This window comes from Gopherus evgoodei, chromosome 10 (genome assembly GCF_007399415.2).
Source record: "Gopherus evgoodei ecotype Sinaloan lineage chromosome 10, rGopEvg1_v1.p, whole genome shotgun sequence".
Lineage (NCBI taxonomy): Eukaryota > Metazoa > Chordata > Testudines > Testudinidae > Gopherus > Gopherus evgoodei.
Genome location: NC_044331.1, coordinates 72712711 through 72737208, shown reverse-complemented (window position 1 = coordinate 72737208; position 24498 = coordinate 72712711). Strand labels below are relative to the sequence as shown.

The 24498-nt window shown below is 40.7% G+C and overlaps 1 protein-coding gene across 4 annotated transcripts in view; it reads left to right on the top strand.

Moving 5' to 3' along the window:
- The window catches only part of PDGFA (platelet derived growth factor subunit A), a 29652-nt gene extending 5412 nt beyond the window's left edge, over nt 1-24240 (top strand). The window contains exons 3-8 of one of the 4 annotated variants that reach the window (XR_004002423.1): nt 5384-5488; nt 8176-8363; nt 17876-18002; nt 21179-21261; nt 22267-22380; nt 22484-24240. Coding sequence is in view for 2 of the 4 variants with exons in the window: in XM_030578686.1 (XP_030434546.1) it covers nt 5384-5488; nt 8176-8363; nt 17876-18002; nt 21179-21234 (476 nt within the window). In the remaining 2 variants the exon portion in view is untranslated. The remainder of the gene's footprint in view (nt 1-5383; nt 5489-8175; nt 8364-17875; nt 18003-21178; nt 21262-22266; nt 22381-22483) is intronic. The other 3 variants (XR_004002424.1, XM_030578686.1, XM_030578687.1) reach the window with 3 other exon arrangements.
- Nucleotides 24241-24498: the final 258 nt, after the last annotated feature.

Below are 24498 nucleotides of genomic sequence, written 5' to 3'. Positions count from 1 at the left end.
GCAGAATCAAACCCTGGCTACTTAATATAAAGCATGCATGATCCCAGCAAGTAAATATCTCTAGCATTCAAGTTCTACAAGTTTACTACTAATAGCTAAGAGAATAAATCACCAAAACAGAGGCATTTCATTATTCTACCTGCAAAATCTCTTTGGTGTGGTGGTTCTTACCATTCACACACTACCTTGTCCCTTCTGTCCTGGGGTGGTAGAGTTCATTTCATCATCTCTTAGATTTGCTTCCTGCCTCATCACTGCTTGGACTGAGATGAGACTCTCCCACACAGGGAACAATAGTTTCCCTGTACTAGTGGATGATGTTGGAGCATCAATCAGGAAATTCTAGTGCTACTACAATGCTAAATTCTAATGGTGTATTATAAAATAACACACACACGGAAAAATTGCTATTATATTAGTTCATTAAATCACAAAGTCTAATTCATTAAAATCTCCTGTTGACTTTAGTGGTCTTTGGACCAAACCCCAGTTTAAAAATGGACAAGAATGCAGATATTATCTTCTATTAGGCCAGCTGGAAACAGTGAAGGAGGCAAGCTTTTGAGATATGTATCTGTATTTTGCTCTCTTCTCCCCTCCCCCCACCCTCTCCCCTCCCAGACATGATGTAGGGAATGTGGCTCTGGGAAGCTTAAATACTATAATGTTATTCTTTTTAGTTACTAAATTACAGCTCTATACAGAAAAATGCATCCTACATGTTACTATTTTAATTTATTTTAGTAGATCAAAGTTTAAAACTTAGACAGTCTCCGAGTTTGGATGTCACAAGGGCATATTTTACACCAGATAGAAATATGATCAAACTGTCTGATTTTGTCTTGGGCTTTTGGGGGTAGGACTGATTTGTAAGAGAGATTGTATTTGTTATTGTACATTGTATTGAATTCCTGAAAGAGAGACAATGAGAATTTCATAAGCTGATGATGATACCAGAAATCTTGGGCATCCATTTTTTGTACACACATTGAGATAATGCTTATTTGGCAGAACACAAGTAAGCACACCATTTAGGACTGTACTTTATGCACAAAAATTACATGTGAAAACGAGGACACTACAGATATATAAGTATTTATATAACAGTTGCTTTAGCGTTAGGGCACTTTTCACATGCTTATTTAGAGAGTACAGTAATCACATTATTGGCAGAGTGTCATAGGAACGCTGAGATTTATGTATTAGCTACTCCTTGACATAGTGGAAAAGTGCCAATCTGACAAAAAGAACAATTTCAACTACATTAAGGGACTGACCAGAGCTAACTGCTAGCTATCTTTCTACCCATTCATCAAAATGTTGTCAGTGCATCAGTGCATAAAAGATTAAAGAGAAATTACTTGATCAGCTGCCATGAAAACATTTGTTTTATTAAATGAACTACCCCATCTTAAAAGAGAGTGGCATTCATCTTGCTCAGCACAGCATCCTCAAAGTTGACTTAGCGACCAGTACGTTGCAACATTTATAAATTGGGAATCAGACTTTTTCCTATATATTCACGTTTCTCAACTCTACTCTTAGGACCTGATGTTGCAAGGTGCTTAGCACCCACAGCTCTCAGTGACTTAATAGGGAGTTCAGGAAACTCTGCATTTCTGAGGCACTTGGTACCCTGCAGCTTCATTCTCTTGATCACTTCTATCTTGTGGGAAAATTGACATAATTTCTGACACCATTAGTTCAGGAGTCCTTTTGTCAAATCACGAGTTTATTTCCAGGCTTCGGCAGTCAACAGGAGAGTTCTATTCTGGATTGCTGAAACAGCATTGTTCTAACTATTAAAATGGTAAAAATTCCTCTTCTTTCATTGATTTCAGTGGAGGTTAGGAGCCTAAATAGCTTTGTGGGCCCAGATGCCAAGAGGGATACAATATAGGCCAACTGCTTTCAGCACTTTAGCACAGTTCTTACAATAACCACGTGCTTCACAATTCTGCTTATAAAAAGACACTAATGATGGACTGAAAAAAAAGTATTTTGTATGCACGTTTCGTAATGCATTTCGATTTCAGTGGAACTTGTTTTATAGTCAGCTGTGTTAGCAGTAGGGTAGCTCTACTCTTTTTGCTCTCAGGAATTGCACCCAGCTGGTTGTGAACTAATTGTATTTTATAGTGATACATCAAGGTATAATATAAGCCAAGGGCCTTCAGTGCCTTACAAGTTATCTTATAATAAGCACATCCAACATGTCATTTTGCTTATAAACTGGTGGTAGAATAAGGCTAAATGGAATTCTGAGTTGTGCAACTGTGGTCCCATAAACACATGATTTAACATAGTGGTTAGTTGATGAGATTACTTCCTGGATCTTACCTGATTCACAAAGCAATATAGTATGACTGAGTTATGCTAAATAGGAGCTTTGCCTAGTAGGGGACAAAGATTGGAATCTGGTCCTCAGGGCTGCTCTGCTGCTGGCATCACAATTCATTTATTTCTTAAGCAAGATGGCCACCACCAGCAGGAGGCTAGGCACAGGAGAATCAGTTTTACAGATAGTCTACTTTCAAACACTGTTTGCAGGTAAGCAGAATGGCTTCGCACCCTGTGCAAGTCAGGCTCTTGTGCTAAGCAGAATTAATGCAGCTTGCTTTTGAATAGGGTGAAAAAACGGGACACCCCATGGGCTAGCCTGAGCCCACCCCCCTGCCCACCCACTCACAGGGCCAGCCTGAGGTCTCACCTCCCTGGGGCCACCTGAGGCCCTCTCCCACCCACCTGGGACTGGCCTGAGGTCCCCTCCCACCCAGGACTGGCTCAGGTGCCCCACAAGCCACTCTCCTTAGCCCTCCCTCCAGCGCAAGACTGGTGTTGCCACTCTCCCTGCCCCCACATGTACTTCCACACCCCGCTAAGGGTCGCACCCCACTTTTTTTGCAAAATTGTGCAAAAAAACTGATGATCAGTCGGCAAGAGCCAATGGGACAAATGCACAGTTTTGCCCAAAAAGTCAGGATGGCTGGGAGAGGGCTTAAAAAAGGGACTGTCCCGGCCAGAATGGGACATATGGTCTCCCTGCTTTTGAACTATAGTTTCTTGCATCAAAGAGAGAGAGGTAGCCAGTGCTTAATGTAGCCAGCACTTAATGAGCTCCCAGCACATGAGAAATCATTAAAGGTTTGGTCCTATGAGGTGGTGAGTACTTGCAGATCCCATTGAGTAAAAATGACAGGCCAGATGCTCAGCTAGTGTAAATCAACATAGCTTTGCTCACCTTAGAGTGGAAGGATGGGCTAGTCGCAGTGGGGTAGGACTTGGCAAACCTGGGTTCCGTTCCCCGCTCAGCTACCTACTTCCTATTATTTTACAGATAGGAAACTGAGGTACAGGATGGATTAAGTGACGTATCCTAGGTGTCCATAGATATGTCACTTAATCCACCCCAGGCCTCAGTTTCCTATCTGTAAAATGGGAGCAATATTTCCTTACCCTATAAGGGTTTTGTGAGGCTACAAGCCATTAGTGACCACGAGGTGTTCAGACACTCCTGTGATGAGGGCCACATACGTACCTAGATAGATGGGGTTCAAAGGGGCGATGCTGATTTACATTATCCCCATAAGATCAGTTGCACCGTCTTAGGAAATGGGCAGGATTTGCCAACAGAGGAATGGAAGTGTTTGCTGGAGGCTACAGTTGCATAGCCTACTTAGTCTGCTTTTTTCCACTTATAAGAAAAGAGGAATTACACACTTGAGGGCATGTGGTTCCTTCTAAGGATGCTGAAGGCACCTGGCCTCTGTCTTTATGTCTCACTATGCACCCGAGGCATGCAATTATTTCACAGCCGCACGCTCTGTTGGGTGTGATTCCTTGTATGTGGGGGGCGCGAGGGGGAAGGAGTCAGTTTATTTATAGAGCAGCCATGTGTGATCCATACTGTTAACATAGCTGAGTGTAAAACAGGTTCCACTACAGTCTGGATACATTATGAAACATGCATATAAATTTACTGGAAGCAGAAAGGACTGCGGAGTTTAGAAGGCATGCAAAGCTATAGAAAACAGGAGACCATTACATGCTGTTAGCAAGCAGAGAGTATAATTGATTTTTTGTGTGCCAGCCACTTGCATTTTTTATGCATATTACAGTTCTCCTTGAAGGCATCGGTGAAACCTATAAAATATCCCATTATGTCACAGAGGGCATTCCAATAGGCAGATTACCACACATATGAGATGTGTAGGAATTTAGTTACATTTCAGTCTGCATTTTGTTTATGCCAGCAATGCAGTAAGTATGTGCTCATAGCCTTCAGAAACCCACTGCATGGGACACGACCTGGACTGCTTCACTTCACAAAACCAAATAGTGAAGCGGTCATTTTGTTGTTGTGTATGGTAAATGAAATGCCAAGTTTTCCATCTTTGCTCTTTCTCATGGCCCTTTAACCCATGTGGTAGGCTTATTTAGAGAACGAGACAAGCCTGGATGCAATCCCAGAGTCTGCAGTAGCTTCAGATGCCCCTCCAAAGGTTAGGATACTTCACAAGGGATTTGTTCTGCAACAGAGAGACCAAATGGAAACCCAAACTAATTATTGCTTGTCCTTGAGTTAGCGAGACTAGAGAAAGTTTATAGGAACAGCATTATTACTACGCCACCATATTTTGTATTGTGTAGACCAGAGGTAGGCAGCCTATGGCGCTTGTGCTGAAGGCGGCACACAAGCTGATTTTCAGTGGCACTCACACTGCCCCGGTCTCTACATTTTAATTTAATTTTAAATGAAGCTTTTTAAACATTTTAAAAACCTTATTTACTTTACATACAACAATAGTTTAGTTATATATTATAGACATATAGAAAGAGGCCTTCTAAAAACATTAAAATGTATTACTGGCATGTGAAACCTTCAATCAGAGTGAATAAATGAAGACTTGGCACAGCACTTCTGAAAGGTTGACGACCCCTGGTGTAGACTCACAGCAGCAGAACTCTTGGAACTTCTTAAAGAGAGCTTGAATCTGTGTATTAGCATCATGAAATATTGTTATCCTGATTTCTACACCTAGATTCAATTAGAAAGTTTATTATGCCTTTCACAGGAAAAATGCAACTGAATTAAAACAGAATTGCCCCTGTATCATACGACACAGAGAGTTGCTATATTTTTCCATAAAACAAATATTAAAGAGTTAAAAATGCATATGTTTGTGTGAGAAATTCTGCATTCAATTCTGCCCTTATGCCCCGGCTGTTTTATTGGTAGGAGTCTCACAGAATTGTATATTAAGGCAGGATTTGATCCCGTTTGTATGGCTGACGCATATTCTTATACATTAATGGTGCAGAATTAAAGTGACTGTCGTGCTTATGACACAGTAAAGGTCTGATATTGTGTTTTCTACTTTAGGATATGACGATGTTTCAGAAACAAACTTGAGATCTCATAGTGTTCATTCTGCTAAACATGTTCAAGAGAATCGCCCTGTACCCATTCGCAGAAAAAGAAGCATTGGTAAGAAACAACAAGCTATTTGTGCTTAAAGAACAAAATCGTGGAGAGAGGCTCCTTTGATTAGTCATGCAAGACACTTCATTGTGCAAAATAAAAAGTAGAAAGTAAAATGGTCTTTTCCTTTGAGCATGTCACTTTTCCAAAGTCAGTTGTTGCATCAGTCACCTTCTGCTGGGTAATCTATCCACAAGAGACAGGCATGAATAAATTCTTTACATTCACTTTCTTGTTGCAGCATGTTAAAAGGGAAACCTTAGTTAGAAAATGCGGAGATATTCAATGTATAATTCGTAGTGTGGGGAACAACTACTGCAATGTGCTTTAAAAAAAAAAAAACCCATTAACAGTTGGTAGAGTTTTCAGGACAGAAGCTCTAGAAAAGGAAACAGCTTGACTCTTTCATTCCAAACCAGTTTATCCAAAAATGAAGAGCAAGACTGAAGTGCTATGACATTAATTCCCATCATTACACAAGGGACCAGGCATGTTTACAAGGCATTTTTCTAATAAGTATTAATGATGGTTTCAAACAAAAGCCTGGCTATAAAATGAAATAGATGTTAATTGGCTTCAAAATGGCATTTTTATGCAACAATACTTGTTACAAGTGATTAGATCTTACTGATTTACCATTTAACTTATCTTTGGAAAACATGAATATTCTTATATGCTGTGGGTAATTCCTAATCAGTGTATTTTAACTTTAGGCTAAGAGCCCATGAAACTTATAGCAGAGCACACTGTCAGCATGGATTTGTAGTGTGAATTGGCAACTGCACACTTATCACACTGACCCCCTCTAGAGGACAATGCTTCTGAAACCACCTGCTGCATTTGGTGCCTTATTCTGTGAGGTGCCGAATGCCTCCCATTTAAGGTCAATGGGAAGGGCGGTCTTAGCATTTTGCAGGAACTGACCGGTATCTTGCACTATCAGGCCCTTAATTGGCCTAGTTAACAGCATTGTAGGGAGTGAGGCCATGTCTACACTACCCCATAAAATCGAAATTATTAAAACTGGTTTTATAAAATCGATTTTACGCGTCCACATTAGGGCACATTAATTCGGTGGTGTGCATCCATGGTCCTAGGCTACCATCGATTTCTGGAGCGATGCACTCTGGGTAGCTCAGTAAAAGAATGAGACCAATAACTTCGATTTCCGTCCACACTAACCCTAAATCGATATAGTAATATCGATTTTAGGGTTACTCCTCTCGTTGGGGAGGAGTACAGAAATCGATTTTAAGAGCCCTTAAAATCGATTTAAAGTGCCTTGTAGTGTGGACGGGTACAGCGTTAAATCGATTTAACGCTGTAGTGTGGACCAGGCCTGAGAAGCATCCTTCCTCTGCTGTGATATTTACCAACTCTATAGAGTTGTTTTAAAGCTTCTTCTGGGGGCTTGCCCATCAAAACGGACCTCTTCTCAAACCAAATCAAAGCAAATGTGATCCTAGGCTTTCGAGTTCTGGGTTAAATCAGATCACATTTTCTTCTCTTTATACTTCTATTGAGGGTATTGAAGAGCATCCCAACTTCATCACACCCCACCAGCTTAGCCTCTTTAACTGGACAGCAAAAAACAAGCTGCCTTCAAATAAATTCTTACCATTCAAATTTCCCCATTGGGGCTGCCATAACAGAGACAAAGCATTCTTTGCCAGCCCATCTGGTCCTGGAGTCAAGAATGTCACTTCTTGAGTAGTCCTAGCTCTTATCATCCAGGCTGCAAGAGATTCCAGGTTTGTGGATCTTGGATTGTTTATATGTCAGCTTAATGCACTGTGACTAAGCTGTCATCTAGCAATATCTCACAACATTGCTTTATTGCACAGCAAACATTATACAGCTAACCCTCAAAAGTCTGAAACCTTTGCCTGTAAACTGGTCTTTCAGCACCAGGAAGTTGCTGTAGATTGAGACCTGGTAAAATAATTTGCTCAGCTGAACAGAGTATTATAGTCACTTTGGTCATGCTATTCTCATGGTTTTGCCTTGTTAAAAAAATCAAGCCATGCATAATTTCCCCAGCTTCATTCAGAAATAAGGCATGCTGCCATTTGTATGACAGCTTGGGGTTAAGACCATTTCAGAACTGAAAGTTGGAGAAGGTTTTGTCATAAACAAAGGGATGGTGCATGGTGTAGAAATTACAGAAGCAGATTGTGTGCAGTTTATTAAATGTGCTTTGTATGTGTGAAACATACATAGATGCACATTATGGCCCTTATCCTGGAAAACAGCAAAGCTTCCGCTGCCTTGTGTGGTTCAGGACCAGTCCCTATGCAGCTGTCTTATCAGGAACTAGTACAACAGTGAAAGTTTCAGACGGTGTCCTTGCCTGCTGTCACCTTTCAGACTATCTGTGCCTCCCATTTATTTGTCCGCGCTCTGAGCTGCATTGGAAGTTGAGCGATGGAAAGCCCTCGTTTTGTGATCTCGGTGTTTAGAGCAACTCAGGCTTCACTCTGGGGTAGCATGCACAATTGAACGGGAGGCAAGCAGTAACAGCTTATCCAAGCCCAGCACAAAGGCATATCGTTAATGTCAGCAATAGGAGCACAGAGCACCTGTCACAAAAGCCTGGGTGGGAATCACTCTCTTAAACATGTAGTTGTGTAAGCATGTGTGCTCTAAAGCGAGAACAGCTGTTCACCTCGAAGTTTGGGTTCTTCTGTTTGCAGAGGAAGCCATTCCTGCCGTCTGCAAAACAAGAACTGTTATATACGAGATACCTCGGAGTCAGATCGATCCCACGTCTGCTAATTTCCTGATATGGCCACCATGCGTGGAGGTGAAACGTTGTACTGGCTGTTGCAACACCAGCAGCGTGAAATGTCAGCCATCACGGATACATCACAGAAGTGTCAAGGTGAGCAGATGGTGATTGTAGGGACATTAATGTGAGAGTTTGGGAGCTTCAGACATTCTTGTGTGTATCCCGCTTAGCATCTAGCTTTACCACCCTCGTCCTAGCAAAGTCAGTCAGATATCTTGCTCTCTTGTAAGTTGAGCAGATGACTTTCATAAAACATGATTAGTGGAAAATGTTATTTTTGGATTTGATTTTCATGGATTCCTTTCATTTTCCTTTATATCTAAAAAAATAAAAAATGGTTTTGATTGTGTCTTTCCCACGATCTCTTCCAGAACAGATCTTGAATTTAAAAGATAGAATGACTCAAGGGGTGTTGGACTGCAAAATCCACTGCACAGAATTATGTTTCTTTAATTCAATATTGTGCAGCCTAAATTGGTCTTTTATATGTGACAATATAACACTTTTGATCTGAAAAAATGTCTTCCAAATTATTGTATCCCTGGGGATAAGAGACTCAAGGCTTCATGCTATATTTATTCATTAAGCAAAATCCATTTCTCCCTGCCACAGGCTTCTGGTAAATATTACATGAAGTGAATGGTATTTCTTGTATTTTGCTCTTTTTTATATCAGTGCAATTCAGTAGTTACTCTGTTGAAGTCAACCGAGTTGCACCAGCATGGGTGAGATCAGAATCACGTTTCATTAACCTCTGGGCCCCATGCTTAACTGTAAATTCTAAGGTCAAAATCCTGTTTTTTAAAAACTCAAATATGGATTTGCCTGGGAGGATATAACGAGTGCAGCAGCCACTGTGGTTTACTGAGTAATTATAAGAGGTGCTGCTAACACATTTATTTGGTCATCGCACATTCCAAGTACAAAGTGTGACATCCCAACCAATTATGAATTATCTGAACCCACAAAAAAGTGTCTGAGCAGAGGTTTTTTTAAGGGGTGAAGAACAGTTTCACACTCTGATAAGCTGGAAAACATCTGAACAGATTTTTTCAGTCTTTCCAAAAATAATTAACTTTACACTTACATGGCATCGTTCCTTTGTGGATCTTGATACGCTTTACAAATATAATTAAAAAAAAAAAAGAAAAAGAAAAAAAAACAGGGACAACACAGTTAACTGCTGGGCTGAGAACAAAGTGGAAAAGTCTAAGCCCCAAAGTTTAAGCCATTTCAAATAGAGACTTAGAATGAAAGTGCCTCCCCACCTGTAACCATAATGTCACTGGTGAGGGCAATGCTATCATCTTTGGGCCCAGTCCTGCTTCCACTGAGTTCTCTGGGCCAGATTTTCTCATTAATATGCTGACATGGTGCAAAGAGGTGAAAATCAGGCTGCATATGCCGAGCAGAGAATTTCCCTGGCTGATGAGAATTCCCTGCTGGTGCATCTGTACCACAGCCTAGTCTCCACTCCTCCATCTCCCATTGAACTGCAGGGGGCAAGGAGTGCGTGAGCCGGGTAGTCTGCCACAGCAATCCCCCACTGGCATAGGATGCATTATGGAACATAAGCCAGTGATAGAGTTTAAAACTTAGGCAGCAGCTTTAAGTGATGTCATCTCCCCACCATTACTGCGCCAAGGAATCTGCCTCACTGTCTCACACAATTCAGTGATGCAGCATTGGTCCCTTCAGGATAACATTCATTGTATTACTGGGGTAAGTTAAAAGTAACCCTATCAGGCAAGATGATTTTTATGGCAGCATTAATAAGTTGACACCAATGGTATCGATATACACGTCGGCCTGTTCTTCAAAAAATTCCAAGGCAAGTCCCCTGCTCCAAACAGTAATTAAGTAGCAAGAAGGACAAGAGGTCAAACAGAAACAGGATGCTCATTGTCGAGGTTGCCCGCTGACCCCACAGTCACATCAGAAATCTCTGAACAGAATCTGTATTTGTTTCCTCCAGAGTCGGTTCTCTCATAGGCTTCGATATAATTAATTGTTGGATGAGCCTTTTGGAAATCTTGTATTTCGAGCTCAGTGGGTGTGCATGGCATTATCTAGCAAAGGCCTGCATGAGGGTCCCAGGAAAGGTAGGAGTTGTTTTGGGGGGCTTGTCCGGGTTATTCCTGGAATGCAGTTGAGAGCTGTCTTGTTTTTTCCATGATGTCAGGCTGGATAAAAGCGCCCTTTTGATTAGGACTGGAAGGGCTTCCCTCCTTCCCCTTTCATTGACAAGGTGGTGAGATCATAGCATGCCTAGTCACACTGCAAAAATGTCCACCCAGAAAGGTCAGAGAGTGGGTTTGCAGATGTATTATCTCACAGGCCAAAGCAAAGGAGGTTTCATTATGCCCTTGTGGACAAAGTTATCATTTATCAATAAGTCAGAGTGTTAGGGCTGGAGTGCAAGGACTTAATGCAGGTGCAGTGAAGGTGGGTGCAGGTGTTAGGGACATTCCTGTCCTTGGATTTGATCCTAAGGCCACTGAGGTCAATGGAAAGCCTCCCATAGACTTCAGTATGCTTTGGTTCAGACCCCTTGTACACCAGGCAGGGGGCTGCTGCAGTCTAGCTGGGGAGCAAAGCAGTGCTCTGGGCCAGCACTGCTGGTGGCACTGGCATCCCACAAAGGGGCAGGGGAACAGGGGTGCTTTGACCTTTCTCCACTCCCGCATGAGCCAGTGGACCTGGCTGGCATTAATACAGCTGGGCACAGGCTGCACCCCTTCAGAGGGTGCTACAGCTCATGCTCCAGGATATGCTCCCTTTGGGGCTCCCTCTGCCTTCAGGCCCCTCTGAAATCTCCCTACCTCCAAATGCAGCCAATGGTTTTAAGAATCACACTGTGATCCTTTATTCTTAGCTTTTAAAAAAAAGCCACCTGATACTATGGAATCTCTTTCCTCGCTAAGCGATCAACAAAAAGCAGGGTCTGAGAAGTGGGTCTGCTGCTTGGCAACACAGAGAGCACCTATGTCAGATGTGTCTCCCTTTCCCCACAGGAATATGTTTTAAACAATCTATTCATACCTAGCATGAAAGAACATCCGTGTGATTGAAATGAAATGCCTGTTCTAAAGTCATTCTCCCTCGTTGACCCTCACATGCTTATGAGCACAAGTTCTATTGCTTGTATTTTTATGTTAACATACTCAAGGATTCAGTAATTGGAGCAGACTTGAAGTGTTTACCGCTTCTTCTTCTGAACCTCTGAGTATCTTTTCTGACCAGTTTTCAGAGTGGTAGCTGTGTTAGTCTGTATCAGCAAAAAGAACAAGGAGTCCTTGTGACACCTTACAGACTAACAAATTGATTTGGGCATAAGCTTTCGCAAACTGGACACCATTAAATTAGGCTTGAATAAAGACTGGGAGTTGGATGGGTCATTACACAAAATAAAAACTATTTCCCCATGTTAATTTCCCCCCTACTGTTACTGATACGTTCTTGTCAGCTGTTGGAAATGGGCCAGCCTGATTATCACTCCAAAAATTTTTTTTCTCCTGCTGATAATAGCCCATCTTAATTGATTACTCTTGTTATAGTTGGTATGGCAACACCCATTTTTTCGTGTTCTCTGTGTATATATATCTTCCTACTGTATTTTCCACTGCATGCTTCCGATGAAGCAGGTTTTAGCCCACGAAAGCTTATGCCCAAATAAATGTGTTAGTCTCTAAGGTGCCACAAGTACTCCTGTTCTTTTTGCTGACCAGGCTACTGCAAACTGAACCACGGTGCAAAAGAAAATTGCTCAGTCCTGCAGAATTTTGACTTTGGGAATTCCTCTGTGATTAGCACATGGCAGGGAGTCCAATCGCTCCCTAGTGCCAGCTGGTGGAGTGTGATTTTTTTTTTTTAAATGTCACTTGGGGAAGTATTTTCTCTAACTGTGCCTGTTGCCTCAAGAAAACTCAATTCATAATGCTTAGAGGTTCCATTGGTTTTATATTCGTTCCAGAAATATGTCAGGTAGATGAAGTATTTAACCAGCCCAAGGACCTGGAATATCCCTTTGTTTGGCATTTCCTGAAGTTTACATAACTGGGTCAGCCCAATAGCAGTCGTGAAAGAAAACATCTTTCCATTCAGCAGATCTGCCAGTGTGTTCCTAGCCAAGACAGCAGATGTGGACATTATGGAGCAAATCCTGTTCCCAATGCCAAGCCTGAGTAGCTGAGCTGGGTGCTAGGGATCTCCGCAGGAACAGCAGGGAGCAATCTTCCTTTCCAATCTGTGGAGCAATAGCAGAAGGGCTCCATCCACTATCCTTAGCTGTAATAGCTGTGATGGATTTGGAGCTGCTCTGCATTAATTTATGAATATGGCACATTGACCTGGTTAATGGGATGTTTACTGTATGGATATGCTGGTGTAATTCAACAGGGGGTAGCTGGGAAAGACAAGCAGGAAAAGAAAGAGTAGCCCGAGATAAGCCACTTCAGCAAACCAACACTTGAGAGTCATTCAGAGACAGTGCCAGGGCAGGAAAGGGCAGATATGCAAGAGATCAAAAGAACTGTCACTGTTTAAAAAGGAGCACTTCCTCAAGAGAAATGGGTAGTTGCCCAGGAGAAGCAGACTGAGATGCGGGGACCTGATGGGGGTATCTGCCTCCGTTACCGTCAAAGGATGATAAGCCTTTAGGTAAGACAAACAAGCAGATAGAGTGTTTCTTGTTTTAAAATTCTTTTTCTTGCAATGTCTTGTTCCTTCTGTTAAAAGAAACAATACTTTGGTTTTAAGAAGGCTGGCTGATCCCTGGATATCACTAGACTCCTGAAGGAAAGAACTGAAGGTACCCAAGTTCAGTTAGACCTGCTGGGTAAGAATGGTTGCTCCACAGAGTGCTGTAGCCCAGGGCCTGGTGTAAGAGACGGAGAAATGCAGATTTCCACTCCGCCATGGGTTAAGGTATGAAGACTGGGATACATGACAGATGTGTGTTGCTTGGTGCACTGCTGGAAGGTGTTCAGATACTGTGGTGATGAGTGCAGTATAAGAACTAGTATAGTATAGTAGAGAGCAGATGCATTCAGTGAGACCAGAAAGGAAACAGAGGTGCAGCTAGCCTGGTAACTGTGATGATAGCCTCCACAGTCTTTGTATCCCCCATCACATGCAGGGGTCACTGGCTGGTGAGTCCCTACAGCAGTAAATCCAGCAAGCCTACACTCACAAAGTCTGCATAGCTCCCCTATCTGGCCTCCTCTACACTGTCCAATGGAACTGTAGTGGTTCCTCTGCCAGCAAGACCTTCTGGACTAATCATGCATATCCTGGTAGGCTGTCCATGGGGTCACACATGTATGGTTTAGGGACCATGGACATCTAGGTAGCAAGACTCCATCTGTAACAAAGCATTTCTTGAGGAGTGTGGTGGGTTCTTATCTCTTCAGTGTCCCTGCCAGTGTCCAGGGCCAGGCCGTAGTTTCCCTCTGAGGTAGGTTTAGTGCTTCCAGCCAGAACAAAAGTCCTCCCCTTCCAGGGCAACCACACGAATCCAAAGCAAAATGGTCTTCTGGTTCTCCCCAGGTTCAACAATCCTCCATCCTGAGGCAAAGCTAATCAGATCCTCTGTCCTCACTGGGCGAAGTATTCTCTTTTCCTGTGACTCGGGGCTAAATGGCTCCTTCCTTGGTCCACCATGGGCCACAGCTCTCTCCCCTTTCATGCAGGGGAGTGAAAAAGGGAGTTCTTCCTACTCTTTCTGGAAGCACCAGTCTGAGCCCCCAGACTATGTGCCAAAATCAGGCCTCAAGCCCTCAGCAATACTGTTTTACTCTATACTTTTTCCTTCATGTGCTTTGTTACTACCCTGGGTTTCTTTCACTAGGCCTTCTCTTAGGTCCTTGCCACAGCCTCTTCCAAGCTGTTTCCTCTGCCCTCTTGGTGAAGAGCCACACATCAGGTCTGATCTCTCCCCGGTTTCTCCTCTTCTGAGGAAAAGCTGCTCCTTATATTCCCTGATGCTTCTTCCCATCATGCCTTGCATCATCATAATATTCCCAGTGTCCCTCTGGGGACTACATCTTTCAATATTCTCTTGTTTTGTGCTGAAATGTGACCAGGCAATACTTGATCTTTAACTTCCCTTTAAGAGCAATTACAAACCCTATAACAGGTAGTGTTATAATCGTTCTTATTCCATAAAACACAATTGTGTGATGACTTTTTGACCTACTATAGGCAAATGCACCTTGCTTGAGCAGTAGTTTCACTCCAGATGACTTCTTTGTGTCTAGTTAAAACCCAACAGACCTCTGTCTTCGTTCTTTAACTTGACCCCTCAGTTGCAATTTTTAGAATTGCCCGGGTCCATAGCGCTTCATTCCATCATACCGTTGCTAATCCACTTCTGAGCTAGAGCAAACTGATGCCTTTGTTAGTCATTTGATTTCTGAAAAGTGCCCTAATTCAGGATTTTATTTCATGCCTGGTATGTTAAACAGGGACCATCCAAGTGGGCTTTGTTGTTGTTGAGTGTTATAATAAAAGTCATCTCCCATGCTGAGAGGTTTCTTGTAAGTTCTTGTACAGAATTAATTTTGTTATTATGCTGGTGGGGTTCTCAGGGATTTCATGCCCAGAGTCCTGCCTTTTTCCTATGCGTGAGTCCCTGATTTCCATGAGATTCTGCATTGCAGCCTGCCTGGGAAAACTCATTACCATTCTTTATGTATCACTGTTGAACAATTTGAAACATTGCCTTCCCCTTGGAGCTGAGGATACCATCAAGTGTTCCCACCAGACCAGATATTTTTATCTGAGCAACATAACTTTCCTCTACACTCTTTCCCCTCTTCTCCACACTCCCTCCTCACACACAATAGGAATGTGGAATAGAGACCATAAAGATACAAAGCATAGACCCTAACCTACCTATTATGGTACAATTATTTAAATGTAATATTTGGGGGAGATTAAAAAAACCCACAAATGGATCTTAACTCCCCCATCGTTTTTATAAGTAATATTTTTTGTTGTTGTAGAAGGTTCTTGGTTTTGTTGCATTAGAGAAAGATGAAAGAAGTCCATGTTGAAATGATGGTTTGGTGAGGACTAACCATTTCAAAGCAATGGGTAGTACACAATAGTGTGTGGCTATCCTTCTCTTGCGAGCAACAGGATGGGGGGAAAAAGAATGCTAACCTTGAGTTGGATCCTGTGATGTCAAAATAGCCATGGCATTTTACATCAGCTGAGAATCTGGCCCAGAACCTAATGTTTTAGCTTAGCATTAATTATAGATCCCATGGTGGCAGCAAGTGTTATGAGACAACACAAATTTAGGAATTTAATTGCATTTGATGTTGCTTTAACTTGAGAAATTTTAATGTTTACAACACTTTATAAATCTTCAACCTTCACTTATGTTGCCTGAAGGAGAAAGAGGAGTTTGGGGGATGCTTTTTTGTTTGTTTTAGTCTACAGTGCACTTCACTAAAAACTGTAGCTTTTAATTGGTCAATGTGAAGTAGGTTATCATCACAGAGTCTCTAAGTATCTCCTCCTACATCTTCCAGTGTATGTAGTACAAAGTAAGGGGTGGAAGGCCTGTATATATAGTCATCTCAATTTGGAAAAAAATAGAGATGGCCTAAAATAAAGTTAGATTACAGTTTTAGTGGCAAGTAATTTTTGATGACGCTGGTTAATTCCAACAATTGGAATAAGCATGGCAGATATAAAAGCCATTTCATAATTGCTGGGTCGCTTTCTATGTCTCTTGTTATAGAGGTCTTAATCCCGGTTTGTTATTGTGAATTTTAATTAGTCATCCTTTGATGCTGGGTGACTCAGTTGTACCATACATTTTCAAATCTTTGCATTCAAAGCCTTGCTAGAGTTATACTCTGATAGAAGAGCCTGAAACATATTGCTGTGGCCCATAGTTGACCCTTCAGCAGAGCATTCTGACATGTTAGAGCCAGCTCTAAATCTTTCTGTATGGAAATCTGACAGCCTCAGAAAATGTCTTTAATGTGGACATTTTAACTGCTGCATCTGTCTGTGCAGAACTATTGTTTGCTGGGTAAATGCAAATAGGTTCCAGATCTTGTTGACAAAGGAGGCAGTGACTGAAATGTGGGTTTGAAATCTTGGCTCTGTTGAAGTCAAGGGCAAAACTCCCACTGATTTTAACAAGGCCCAGTATTTCACTCTCATTCAGATGTCCATTGGTCATGTGTGTCTAGAAAGCCAAAGGATGGTTTCTGACAATTGAGAAGTATAATCCCCACCATGTTAGGAGAACGACTTGCCACTTTTGGAAAGACAGAGGGTCAATGTTTTCTCAATGCTAAGATCAAGGAGCATTAAAACTCCCAACAAACAAATCCATACGCAATTAGGAAAAGGGTCTATTTAAATTTTTGGACACTGATCATTTTTTAACAACCCTGCCTATTTCACTGATATACAGATTGACTGGTGCTATGTCCTCAAAGCACCACATGTGTGTCAATCATCTGGGCTGTGCAAGGGATCAGAGACCCAGTCTCTCGATTTCTCTGTCTTTAATTTATATAAAATAATACAGTATCCACACTATTTGGTTTTATTGCTCTCCATGACAGCCCATGTTTATAGCCCCCTACAGGCAAATGGGAGGCACATTTTGGATGTCTTCCTAGTGCCGAGCAGTGTTGAAAAGCAAAGCAGCAAGAAGATTCCCCTTTGGGTATGGTTCTTCCCTCAATACAAGAGCCTATCTATATTGGTTTCACTCAGGTTTAATCTCAGTGGTGGTTGCACAGGGCACTAAGAAGGTTAGGTTGGCTAATGTGGATGGGGCCAGTGCATGTTAGAACAAGATTTAAAATGTGTGTTCTATTTTAGCTGTCTTCCTGAGCTAGAATATGGTCCATGCTAGCCCACCAAACGGTGTTAGAACCTGTTTGTTCTGTACTTGTACTTGAACCTGAAATGTACCTGGAACCTAAATGCTAGTGAAATATGTACTCAGTGTATCTGAAGAGGGAACATTTCCATACAGTAGAGAGAGAACATCAAGCAAGATGGATGTATTTCAGCAAAGACTTTAAAAAAAGCTTTTAATCTCCTTTTCACTTTCCTCCTAGTTCTCCTTTAAAGGTAAGTGAGCTCTCATTCACCAGAGATCCTGCAAGAAGCTTATAGGACAGAGAGAAGGCATCCCTTATGAGATATCATTAAGATCTAGGTTCTCAAACAGCACTGGTGCTTTTCCATGTCTTTGCTGTTTGCCTTAGTCTTAAAAACAATGAGTAGTTCAACATAACCCTGGTGAAATGTTGTAGAGAGAAAAATATATTATAATCTGTAAATTCAGTAGCAAATGCAGATTTGAGACTGAATATGAAACTTTACCTTGACTTAGAAAAATCCTGAAATATAGAATTGCTCAAATCCCATGAATGGGAAATCAAGCTCTTGGGGGGGAAAAACCTGGTCTGTTTAGAATTGCTGAACTTGTATAAAGGATGTGTCATGAAATAAGTATGTGACACTCTACTAGGATAGAGGTGGCTTATATAGATATATAACCACCTGTGTTAACTCCTGTTATGCATTAAAGTGTCCAAGTACAAATACCATTCTTTTTTTTTTAGGTGGCAAAAGTGGAATATGTTAGAAAAAAGCCAAAATTAAAAGAAGTTCTGGTGAGGTTAGAAGAGCATATGGAATGCACCTGTACATCATCAAATTCTAATTCAGATTATCGAGAAGAAGAAACTGGTATGTCATCCTTTTATTTTAGTACACATACTTTTATCAGATGGGAACTTATATTTATAGTAAAGAATGTGGACCCAACCCTGCTCCCATTGAACTAAATCAGAAAGCTCCCATTGACCTCACTGAGAACCCCTCTGTTTCAAAGGTGTGGAATTAAAACAGGATTTGGGTTATATAGAAGAATTTGGATTCAAAGTTGAAATTGCAGCAGTTTCGTTAGTGCAGCCCTTAAACGTAAAATGCATAACATAAAAATCTTGCCTAACTAATTTGAAGGTTATACTATTTGTATCTTGCTGGTAAATTCTATCAAGTAATGACCCTTTTGAGATAAAGTTAAGGCTGACAATTTACTTTACTAAAGGGAAAACTAAGTTTGAAATGAATAGAACATTTCATTAAGAAAGAATGTAATCATTCAAAAGTAAGGAATTTTGAAATTGTTTCCTACTGCAGCCTTTATTCGGTTTCCATTTCTCTACCCTTCTTTACAGAGATTGTTGCCAGTTGTCACATTAAATGTATGCCTGGCTTGTTGAGAATATGAATTACAGAAAAGGGGATTTATGACTGTGTGGGGGAGGAAATACTTACCTTCAAAGTGGCTTTCATAAAACTATGCCCAGGTTCTCTCCTGTACCCAGGTCCACTGATCTCAGGGACTAGGAGGCATTCAGGAAGATCGGTATGGAGCAAGCTGCCTAGGCCTTGGCCCAGCCCTGGTGTAAATTAGAGCGGCCTGGCAGTTTAACTTTAAATTATGCCAGGTCACTGGGGACCCTAAAGGGTCACACACCAGTTTTAGACTTGGTGGAGTGCAGGTACCACCCGGGGGTGAGGCAGTCAGTGTTGCAGCTGGTGATGGTGGATAATGTAGAGGGAGGACAGGTACAGGTCGATCTTTGGCCTATCTGTGGCAGGGTTTTTTTCTGCAGTCTGCAGTCAGAACATACATGGGGTTATTGTATGATGTCTTGCCTATATCAGGAGATAAAGTAGTGTTTTCTGTTGCTGAGAAAACAATTGGCCTGATAAACCATTAGGTTATTCCAGTTTGATGCCTGTGTAACTCCATTGCAGTCAACCAAAACACAAGATGTTATAATCTCTAGATGTAAGTCGGAGGATGATTTGGTGAAGGATCAAGTCTTAACTCCATATGGATTAGGGGGCCTGATCCAAAGCCTACTAAAATCACTGGAAAGACTCCCATTTACTTCAGTGGGTTTGGAGATCAGGCCCTAGCTCGTTAGCTAGTTTATAAATTTGTCTGTAGAGTTTTGGCAGGGAGAGTGGATTTCTGGACTCTATGTTAGGAAGAGATTGGACAACGATAAATGGAGGGATGGGGCGTCTCTAGGTAGTAGCTAGCAGATGGCCAGGGTTACGGGTGAAAGCTAAGGTTGGTCGAGGAACCTTAATTTCTGATTTCCTTACTCTTGAGCATTTTATTGTTATTATTTAACTGTAACATTCATCCATTTCTCCGCCCCCCCCCAATGAAAAAAATTTGCAGCCACAATTCTCTATCTGAAAGTCTTTTGTTTGACAGTTTCCTTGGTGTGGGTTTGGGCATTTTTCATTAATATTCTTATTAACTATTTTATTTTTCCTGGTGGCCTCTTGCTGTGGAACATTTTGGTCAATAAAGTCTGTGTGTGCCCATGGATACGATAACTGCCCTAGGGACTCTGACCGGGCTAGGGGAGTATACTCCTATTGATTACGCAAGGCCTGATTCTCCTCTCACTTGTACCATATAACTCCATTGTGCCAGATCCTCAGCTAGTGCAGATCAACTCCATTGATATCAATGGAACTGGCAATTTACACCAGCTGAGGATGTGGCCCACTGACTTCAGTACAGTTTCTGCTGATTTATACTGGTGTTAGGAACAGGAGAATCAGACCCAAAGTGTCTGAAATTTTTATAAGGAAAGTAAATAGGTGAAACTTCCCTGCTTTGGGATTTCTGACAAATAGAAAACTTGCTAAGGGTTCCCCAGGCCTGAATTTTATGCAAGTTTCTTGATGCTATCTCCTCCCCCCGATGACACACCTTTGTCTAGGAGGTCCAGGCTACCCAGTTATCCTTTATATTTTTATTCTGGAGTGTAGAAATGGGCAGCCCGTTGGCCTGATATCACTGAGGTGGGAAAGCAACTGGCTGGCTATTTTTGGTGCTGGCTCTAATTTGCCTCAGTTTCCAGCAGAGATTACAATTTCTGTCAGATGCCTGGTAGAGATTGTAACTTGGGTGAGAACACCCGCTGGAAGTTACCATGTCCTGCAGACACCTGGTGTAAAATCTAATCTCTTCAAAGGACATCTCACTAGCAAATGCAAGGCTTGTGAGCTGCAGTTTTATATTTATTGGACTCAGAAGCTCATGTCAGTTGAATTTACCTAGCTGTTTGTCTTACAAGAGTGTTCAAGTTCTCTTGACATGCTTTGCTTTACTTATAACCTCCTCTAGGCCGCTCAGGGAAGTTATAATATACATGGAGAGCTGAAAAATTAGGCCTATGCACTTGCTCTCATTGAGCACCAACAGGTAAATCAAGCTGGATGATTTTAGTCCAAGCTAGTTTGAGTTACGAATGGACCAAAACATTTAGGAAAAATTGGTGGCTTTTCATATTTTTGTAAATTGTTCTATGTTCCATACAAGAAGACTCTTATCTAGTCAACCTCAACTTTCCAAAATGTTTTTTGTGGACAACGACTAAGCAGTTGAATTTTCAAGATGAAAAGCTTGTGCGTATGTGAGAAAAATGGGATGTCAGTTCAGAATCAGGCGTATGAAGGAAATGATCAGAACGGTAGAAGAAAATGATTCATATCCATAGTTATAGGGGAGAAAATGTTATGGATGGCAAGTTTAAAATAACTAAACTACAGGGACAGAAGGCAAATGTTGAATACAATATGCTAACAGTAGTTACAAGGCAGATCAATCACCACCAGCACGATCTTGGGTTACTGGACCTTTGCTTTTATATAATTACTCTACTTATGCAAACATTATTTCAAAATCGGAAGTTATAAAGAAATACCTGTAATGCAAAAGATTGTGACTATTCTGTGAGAGATAACAACTTGAGTGTTTATTACTTCAGTTTTCAACAAAATGCATTATCTTAGGGCTTTTTACCAGCCTACCCTTATGTTAACAGGAAGGCCTAGGGAAACAGGTAAAAAACGGAAACGAAAAAGGTTAAAACCAACATAAAAACTACTGGAACTATTTGCTAATCAGGTAGGACCTATATGCTGAACACCCTAATGGCACAAGTAATGGAAAATGTAATCAAATATCATCACTCCAGCTTAATCACTGTTCAAAATCTTGACACTTGCTACCTCAAGGCTGCAAAGAGATTAGACGTGATTGGCTTTGATAATTCTACCTGCTTGGTATTTTCCCTTTAAGCTACACATCACCATAAGCATCTTACATTCTTCAGCTACTTCCTCCTCTTGCATTTTATTTATTTATTTATTGAGGGAGCTAATATTTAAGCTTCTTGGAAATCTCAAGTTCCATTTCCTCTGCTTTTTGTTTCATTATTGATTTCTGAAGTCTAAGCATCCCATAATAATGCATGAATGAATTGCCAGGTTACAAATGGTTTATGTTCCAAGCAGTCGGCTGTGAAAGCATAGAATGTGTATAGTAAATCTTATTATATGCATGACCATCAAACATTTTTTGGCCCGAACTGGTGACTGATTAAATATGCATCTGAAATTATCGGAATCACTGCATAATTTACAAAACAAGAGGACACCTGTTCTTCTGTAACAAGGCCCTGTGTCAGAGAGCTAAGAACCCTTCATTGGTCTGGGGGCTTTCAGAGGAAGAATAGGATGCAAAAATAGGATGTCATCAAAATTTATAAGGTTTACATTGTAGGAAAAAAACAAAACAAGAAAGCCCTCAATACAAAAGAATGGCTTGATCAGCAAAGTAGCGAAGTTTGATGTGACAGCTGTAAAATTTCAAAATTAAATACTGATTTTATATTTCTAAAATATCTGAAGTCATATGAGCTGCAACAGTTGCAGATGATTCTAGTGTTCTGAGTGGGATTTAATTTGAATTTGCAGTAAATGTATCCAACTGTTGGATGATGGGGAATTTAATAATTCAAGCACTTTTTTTTTCTTTTTTTACTTTTTTGCACGTGAACTCCCAATGTCAGATTTCATTTATATGGATGTATCTTTTTGAAAGAATGCTAAACTTGATATCCTGTTTCAGATTAACAGGTATTTATTGGGAGTAGTATGATAGAAGCAAAGATTTTGTAAAATTCAACTTTAAAAGTCAGCATGTAAACTCAATCAAAACAGCATTTAGAACTTCTTGTCCCAGGTTAGTGAATTTCATGCAGAATAGTTTTTTTTTAAAGACATCTCAGAGGAAAGGTCCTGTGATTCTAATCATGGAGTTATTATATCTTTTTTCTCTCCTGCAGATGTAAGGTGAAATAAGCTAGAAAAAAAAAGAACTTCTCTCTGGGACATGGATGTACATGGTTTGTTACATTCCTGAACCTACTATGTATGGTGCTTTATTGACTGTATACTTTATTTGTTCTCCTATGTGAAAAAAACTGGCTGAAAAGAACACTTTATGAGAACAAAGAGACAATGTACATTTGTTTAATGTGACATCAAAGCAAGTATTGTAGCACTCCGTGAAACAATAGGAAGCTTCCCTGTCCAAAAAACCACAAAATAACAAAACAAACAAAGAAAATAAGTAAGACAGTTGAATGAATGGAGGATACCAAAAGAACAAAACAAAAAATAAAAGAGGAAGAAGAAGAAGAAGAAAAAAGACAAAAATCTTAAGTGAATAGTGGATTTCTGTCAGAGCAGTCAATGGTGCTTTATGTCAAGAAATGTGCCTGCTTTCTTGAAGAAGATGGATGGACACAAATGGACTTCAGGCACAAAAAAGCAGGAATGTATCAAATGATCAAATGCCACGCAAACACTATAGAAACAGTACATCCTTGCTTGGTGGTGTTTTAAAGTCTATACAAAAAAAGAATACCTTCTGGGGAGCCTTAAATGGATTTTTTTTACACCATAAAGTGATTATTAAGCTTTCTTTTTACTCTTTGCCTAGCTTTTTATTATCTCTTGGACTACATTTATCAGTAACACATATAGAAGACTGGTGTAACAGTAAGCAGAACACAAACATTATGGTATTTCTCCTAGTGGGATGCAAACTAATGAGATATATTAAAATAAAAATGGTATACCTATGCATAATTTTCTAGACGTTTCTTGGTTTATGTCTCCCAACCTCCCCGTAATTTAAAGCATTTAAAAAAACCTGATGTGTGTAAACAAATCATAGGATATCCACGCAAATATCCTTTTTTTTCTTTGAGACTTATGCCAGTTGCCTAATAGTGATATTGTGTTAGCAATTGCCATTCTTATCGGTATACAAATACTTTTATTTCACATGTTGGCGCTATGTGAAATGTACAAATTCTTGTATCCGCATTGTACAATGTCATTGTGGCATGGGAAAGCCCTTGCTGCAAATAGTTGAACAAAACCTAAAATTCTTTATTTTTGGTAAAATGTTATGCTTTATGTGTATTCAACAGAAATATGTGTTTTGTAAAGGTGAAGTTTGTATTTTTATCTAAAATTAACAGTTTTATATACCTAAGAAAGCCTGCTATGTTTTCTTGAACAAAAAACAAAAAAGAAAAAAAAAGCATTTTGTGGTCATATTTTTGTAGTTGAATAGCCCAAATAACTTCAAAATATATTTTAGGTATAGCAGGGCAGATAAGATACTCAGGCACCAACTCCTACATTTTCAAAGTGCCTAGGAATTTAATTGTTCAGCTCCTCCAGGGACTGTAATGGGAGCCACATGCCTAATTCTTGTCTGCTGCTTTGGAAATGTAGGCCTGTGCCATATAGATCATGGCTACCCTGTTAGCCAAAATAACTGCCCCAGCCTGGTGGTTTAGATGATATGCCCTTTGTGTTACAGTATTTGGATTATCACATTGGACATGTAAAATAAACTACTGGGTTCTTTTCTTTATGAAACATCTCCAATAAGGCTTCTCTTGCTGTCAGATGAATCTGTTCTAGGGGCCAGTTTGTCACCTTTGTGTCTCAGTCATAGAATATCAGGGTTGGAAGGGATCTCAGGAGGTCATCTAGTCTAACCCCCTGCTCAAAGCAGGACCATCCCCAGACAGATTTTTGCCCAGGATCCCTAAATGGCCTCCTCAAGGCTTGAACTCACAACGCTGGGTTTAGCAGGCTAGTGCTCAAACCACTGAAAGATTTCTCTCTCCTTTGTACATCATGACAAAAGAGCAAGTCTTGAGGATAATGTGTCCACCCTGAATTAAAAGTCTCAAATGTGAGTGAACTCCAGAGCTTTAAGATGTAGCAAAAAAAAGGAGAGATTTTGTTAACACATCCCCTCCCCCACTATAGCTAT